This window comes from Oculina patagonica, chromosome 8 (genome assembly GCF_052425735.1).
Source record: "Oculina patagonica isolate OP01 chromosome 8, crgOcupat, whole genome shotgun sequence".
NCBI classification, from domain to species: Eukaryota; Metazoa; Cnidaria; class Anthozoa; order Scleractinia; family Oculinidae; genus Oculina; species Oculina patagonica.
In genome coordinates, this window is record NC_135765.1 from 30,264,357 (window position 1) to 30,271,155 (window position 6,799).

At 37.1% G+C, this 6,799-nt stretch overlaps 1 protein-coding gene and 1 pseudogene across 3 annotated transcripts in view; one reads left to right on the forward strand and one right to left on the reverse strand.

Annotated features, from left to right (window-relative positions):
• Positions 1–822: 822 nt before the first annotated feature.
• Positions 823–5,752, forward strand: LOC144664484 (selenoprotein T2-like; annotated as a pseudogene). Its single transcript, XR_013572813.1, has 5 exons — positions 823–1,009; positions 2,556–2,799; positions 3,959–4,046; positions 4,170–4,270; positions 5,071–5,752. The product of XR_013572813.1 is annotated as a selenoprotein T2-like (transcript).
• A 179-nt stretch (positions 5,753–5,931) lies between these two features.
• The window catches only part of LOC144664483 (uncharacterized), a 4,806-nt gene continuing 3,938 nt past the window's right edge, over positions 5,932–6,799 (reverse strand). Inside the window, exons 6-8 of one of the 2 annotated variants that reach the window (XM_078525643.1) lie at positions 6,665–6,714; positions 6,223–6,275; positions 5,932–6,174 (exon numbers count right to left, since the gene is read on the reverse strand). In XM_078525643.1, coding sequence (XP_078381769.1) covers positions 6,268–6,275; positions 6,665–6,714 — 58 coding nt within the window. In that variant the 3' untranslated portion in view covers positions 5,932–6,174; positions 6,223–6,267. Of the gene's footprint in view, positions 6,276–6,664; positions 6,715–6,799 lie in introns of both variants that reach the window. The other variant, XM_078525642.1, reaches the window with a different exon arrangement.

The following is a 6,799-nucleotide window of genomic DNA, read 5'->3' on the forward strand; positions in this document are numbered from 1 at the left end:
TGTTGGCTGGACAAAGGGGCCATTTTAAAAAGTCGTCGCCAAGCTAAAGAACACCCTTAGTAGGGTACTAGGGACGAGGTTGTTTTTCTTTTTCCAGCATTTGTAAGAATTTTTTTTTACCAGCATAACCCTCTGTAAGATTTTTGCGCCATTCATCTTTGGTAGCCCCTGTGGGGTTGCTTGAATTTTTCCCCCGTTCTTCATTGTGCACAATGTTTTTTTAATTTTGTGCACGGATTTTGTTTTGGAAATTGCCCAACTTAAACATTTCTTTGTAATTTTACAGTTCAAATGAACTTTGTTGTTGTTGTTGTCTTCCCCCCTCCCCCCTTTAAAAGAATAATGGTCCATCCCTCACTAGACAAAATTATGTGCCAAAATTATTTACATCTTATTGCAATCTTTTGTGTTACCTTATTCTCACTTTATTTCGCGAGTACTAATCTTGCGATTTTCGCAATTTTTTTTTGTTTGATTTCCTCTCGTCCATCAGTTTTCTTCCACTCCATCACTCTCACTGTACTGTCCAATATTTCGGTCAGACAATGGAAACTAACCTTCTTCAGGCCGACAGGGGCTGAAAAAGCTAAGTAAAAATGAAAATAGACCGTTACAATATTTAAAACAACGGAATCTAAAAAGGTGAAATATGACTGGTTATATAGAAATAGGGAGGCTGTAACGAAAATAATCATAACCCCCCTGCACTTTCGGGTCATGTAGAAAGACATGGCGCGGGATTGGCGCGGGATCGCGTGCAGACCGCGTGCCAAGTTTCTTTCAGGATGACGTCAAAGAAGCTTCGACACAGCGCAAGTCCGAAGGAAGCCGACGGCTTCAAGATGGCGTCGAATGTGTATCTCATCGCGGCGGTTTTATCGATTTTCTCGTTTATGACAGTGAAAGAGATTATTTTCCCCTCCAACGTTCAAGCATCAAACCCAGACAAAATGGATAGAATACAGAAAGCGGCCGTGTTCACAGGACCAACACTCAAATTTTTGTATTGGTAAGTTACAAAAATAGATTTGCTCAAAATATATTACGCAGTGATTTCGATTCGACTGCACAATTCGAACTGTCTTCTGCAAGGAGCAACGTTTTTGTGCAGAAACATGAAACTTGCGATGATCTTTCACCGTTCCTGTAGATCTACGTAAAAGTGACTCGGAAACTAAGGCTTTTATTGGGATTTTGTTTTATTGAAGTCAAAGGATTCTTTTCAACCACTGCATTCAATGTAGCAATTTATTTTGCTCTGCTGTATATTGGCTTCCTATAAGAATTAAGTAAAATTTGGGCGGTGTATTAATATTTTTACAGCTGAAGAAGCCATTTTAGAATATAACTTTTGATTTGAAAGGAAAATATTTGCCAGAACACGAAGTCTAAGTTCAGACAAATCATTGAAAATTTTTCATGTTGATTCACGTGGTTTGATTTGATTTAATTATATCACGAACCTGAACGATGACAAAGCAGGTTTTTATCATAAAGTCCATCTGCCTTGTCATTTCCTGGGATATTTAAAGTTTTTAGGAACATTTTGTACTGAAAACTCGATTTGCAGTTTAGACTAAGGTTTTTTCTTCCCAAAAATTAATGTTGTCTTTTTCTCAAAGGTCTTGCATTATTAATTATGTTCATTACATTTGAGTGAACTAGCAATCAACTCAGCTGCTAGGAAAGACAATATGTTCATTATAGGTAACAATTCGTTATATCAGAGCTTGTTACTTGTGTGAAAAAGACTTATCAATGTCTTTGTTTTATTTTATTATTATTATTATTATTGCCAGGACCACAAGCTACAGTGTATTTGTTTTGTCGAGTTGTTTTTTTCACTTTTTAGTTGGGGGTTTTCTGATAAATTAGAATGCTTATATTTTAAGCATATCAGGGAAATTGAAGAGCTTCCAAAAAGCGCTATTTATTGACTAATATTGCGACCATTTAAATTGACCCACTATTTGAAAAACAGTTTGCTGACAGATGGCTAACAGTTACACATACACAAACAGCTGTCTAACAGATGGCCAACAGCTGACAGAGAAACAACAGACTCCTCAACTCCAGGGCAAAGTGATGGCGGGGAGTTGGCCAAGCAAGGGGTGGTACTCCTTTAGAATAATTTTATGGGTATGTGCCGCCCAACTAAGTCTTGATTTGGGCTCCCAATTTAATCTAGAACAGGGTATCAATTTTAGAGACGATTCCTAGAACAGGGTATGATAAATGTATTTCAAACATACAAAGGTTTCAAATTATCAGCAGCCAAATTAATTAAAACCGGGTGTCAAGAAATTAACCTGTTTAAATAACAGGGTATTAACCTGTTTTAAGAACAGGGTATTGAATGCAAATTCTTTCTTAAACGGGTTGCTACTTTGGATACCCGAGTGGCAAATACCCACCCAAAACATACCTGACTGAGCAACCCCCCGGACATGGTCAGCCAACTGTTGGTGGTCTCAGTAATATGCCTGTCTGCGTGATCTCAAATTTGGTGATTTCAAATCAGACTGTTTACATGTACATCATTCTCTTTTTTTCAGTTACTCCTGAGGATACCGAAAGGTGTTTGAAGAGTATTCGAACTTCATTCACCAAAACTTTCCCATGGTCCGTATTGAAGGTGACAATTACCCCCCACCCCGTCCCCGTCAAATGCTGGCCAGTGTTATCAGTGTGGTCAAATTAGCAATCATGGCAGTTGTTCTTCTTGGTGAGCGATTACAGATTTGGGAGAACCTCAATATTGATCCTCCACAAGCTTATCTTTGGGCCACACAAAATAAGGTATGTTGGCAATGAGTTTTTTTTTTTTTTTTTTTTTTTTTGGGGGGGGGGGGGGTGTACAATGTACTTGGAAATGTTTGGGTTGGGGTGCTGGGGTCTAGGAACCCCTACCCCGTACCAGACCAAAGAAATTTGCTTCCTCTTCTCAGAGTTAAATTGTACACCCCATCTCAGATTTCAAATTTTTATTATTTGCACTATTTACAAATCTTGCATTGATTAAATTACAACATCAACAGAGACAATAATTAATATATAAATGGAAAAAAGAAAACTTACAACAAAAACAGAAGATATGCTTAGGTTTTTTTAGTTTGGCACGGCATGATTTAGTCAGTCTTCCTTGTATTTAAATTTTACATGTAGCAATGTTAGGCCATTGAAAATCAGTCAACTATGGACAAAAGAAAAAACAATAAGCTAGCTCATACATACTAAAGAGCATATGGGAATTCAGAGTATACGCACATACGCAGATACGCAGACGCACATACCGTATTTATTCGATTTAGCACCCAACCTCGAATAAGCGCCCACCTCGAATAAGCGCCCGCCCTGAAGGTAGAAAAAGTTAATAAGCGCCCAGCCTCGAATAACCGCCCACCCCCACCCCTCTAAATTGAGGGCACAAGAGGAATTCTAATTATTGTTGAAGTTGAGATTAAAATTGACTAACTACTATTAAATGACTATCCCGAAAAGAGTTTTTTAGCTTTCTTACTGAAACTTTTAATGAATATTTAATTTCAGCTTTCGTACACCTTCACATTTAGTTATTATAATTGTTGTTTTCTTGCAAAATAAACGTGCTACTTGCTTAAAATGGTGAAAATTTAATAAGCGCCCAGCCTCGAATAAGCGCCCACCTCGAATAAGCGCCCACCCGCAAGGTCCAAAAATTTAATAAGCGCCCAGGGTGGTAAATTGAATAAATACAGTATGCAGATACGCAGACGCATACACGCAGACGCGCGTATATGCAAAAGCATACGCGTTTTTCGTGTATGTTTTTGGACGCTTATTTCTGAGCGGACGCTTATTTCTGAGCGGTACTGTGGCTTAAGCTTTTGATTTTTTTTAGTCTTGTTTATTGGACAAATGTTAACCTCTTTTTAAATCTGTAAGTTCTTAAATGTGGCATTCTTTTTCCTTCACGCAGATGTATGCTTGCATTCTGATATTTTTTGTTACAAACATGATCGAAGGACAGCTTATATCCACTGGAGCTTTCGAAGTTTCCCTTAATGGTATGTCTGATCATGACTTGTGAATATTTAAATTTTGATTTATGACAATTTCATTCAGATTTTAAAAGAAGCCTTTTTCAGCCTTGCTAAGCTCATCATTGCTTCTACATTTTGTATTTACAGATATGCCAATTTGGTCCAAACTGGAATCTGGTCGCCTTCCAAACCCAAATGAACTTCATCAGATCATTGAGAATCAGCTCAAGTTTAGTCCTGGACGTTAAGTAGGTGTTTTATTCATTATTGTGTTAGCATGATAAGAAATAAAGTCTGCGTCAAGCTTAGTGCTCCATACATACATGTATGGAGTACACTGTAGGTTTCCATAGCATGAAGCTACTTGGAGTATTTCTACTCCTCTCCTGGATGGGATGCTTGTCCATCAGACATTTATACAACTGATTGGAGAGAGGCACTTTGAGAGTAAAGTGTTTTGACCCTTAGGTCACTGCATCTCTTATATTTGTGTTGGCATGCATGTCCTATAAATGGAGGGAGGCTTAATATGGCAGATGGAGGGAGATAGAAATTGAAAGTAATTTGGGGGTGAGCTTAATGGGAGGAAAGTTTAAGGTGGAGAAATGGGAGGGAAGTTGGTGTGTGTGTGGGGGAGGGGGGGGAGATGAGAGTGAAGAAGGACAGGAGAGAACAATCCCATTACTGAAGTGTGTAGCTTAGTACTTCAACATTCCTGCTTGCCTGTGTAGAAACTTAACTATACCCACACAATGGCAAAACTGTCATAAGTAAGTCTGTACTCTGGCCAAATTGGCAGCACAAAGCAAATTTATAGAGTTATACAGCCTTGGATGCTAGTTCATCACAGGTCCCCCCCCCCCTCCCCTCCCCAGCCACCAGCATTTTGTCAGCTTGCTCTAATGGTTTGCCAGTACCCATATTTTATACTACTGGGTGGAGAGAGACACTATAGGAGTAAATTAATTTCACGTTTTGAAGACTGCCAATAATCTGGATCATTCCACCAACTCACATGTAATTTTTGTACACTTTTTACTTTAAACAGAACTGCGGCTTTCAAGATGAGGACTCCCATATTATGACGTTTGGAGCAAAAAGTGGTCTCACCACCCGCTCTGAACTGATGCTCTCTGGGAGAATCATTTATTGAAAGACAAAGAATAATGAACAGGAGTTAAACCCAACAGCTGTTATATTTTATTGACATGTCAAATGACCTACTGTAAATACTTTTTTATTGAACAGAGTGTAGAGATTTTTCTTGCTCGGTTAGTTAGAATAATGCAGTATTTTGCTTTTACGTTTTTTTTTTATTATACATCAGTTTATTGTTATATACAAAGTCACCTCCAACATAATATAAGGCAATGTTAGGAACTAGTATTAAGTCAGAGATTGAGGAGAGATGATTTTTTTACTGCCTACATGTAGCTTAGGGTATTATAGTCTAGTATTACTAAGTAGTAATTTAAGTGGAAAAGTACAAAATAAAAATGCACAAAGTATTTTTTTGGTATGTATTGCGTGTTGCACTTGGTTAGTTTGTTTTTAATGTGCCATGCAATTGCAAATTTGTCCCTAAATCTAATGTATGACAGTTCCTTTTTAATCAACTCTCCTGAGGTTACAGTACATTTACAGCACATCTTTGTCAACAAATTTATTTTCTTTCACATTACCAATGCATGTGGTTTCATGACCACAATAAACGATAAATCATTTATCGATGCATTTTCTTCAATTTACTCAGGGTTGAGGTCAGGAAAATTGGCCAGGGGAAAAGATTCTAGACAGTCAAGGAATTTTATTTTAAGTCAAGCAAAATTGAAACTTTGAAGGAAAGTCGAGGGCAATAAATTGAAATTGTAACATTGCTAATTTAATACCACTGATGGTTGAAAAACATTTTAAGGTCAATTTCGATCTCAGCGACGTTTTGTTGTTATTTTTGGTGAGATTAACTTTCATGTATGCGAGTTGCAACTTGCAAACTCGCAAAATAGCCAACCCTATTGTTGGTCAGGGACAGGCAAAAAAGGCAATTTGTGATATCTTTAGAAACCATGCACATTACTGTTAAAAAACATACAATTTTGTAACTAACATTCACAGAAATTTATACATGAGGTAGTAAGTAGGGAGATCTTGATTGATTTCCATAAGCTGTCTACAGACAAAGAAAACTAAAGAATTTGTTTTGAGTCATTTCTTGGAAGGCTTTCAGCTCAATGCTAAGTCCTGTTCAATAACCTGTAAAAACAATGGAAATTTACATAAATGATTGTCTTCAACTTTCACGACTATATTTTTTTAAATATATTTATCTGAAATGTACAAAGTGCCTGCCCTTGCTACTAGTTACAAAACCAAAGGGCAAAATAATAAAATAAAAAGTAGTAGTTGCAGGCACCCATTTAGTAATGGCATGGACTGCACCCTGAATTCTAGTTACCGATAATTAAAAATAAGCCTTAGGAAAAGTAACGCAAGTCAGTGATTGTCGTCACAAGCTTTTGAAAAGGCAAATACTTTTTAAGGAAAAATTGGTTGGGGGAAGGGGGGATTGGCTTGTCATTGCATTCAAACAATGCCTAAAAAATAAACTTGTCAGTTTAATGTTCTTTGTGCATTAAACTTACTGTCGTAGCTACTTCTTTCCTCCAATTTGTCCAGAAACTCTTGGTTTTTCCTATAATCAAAATAAATGAAATCTTGTTACAACATTAATTAAGGGATAATCTTTTAATTATTCTTTTATAATTATTGGACAAATT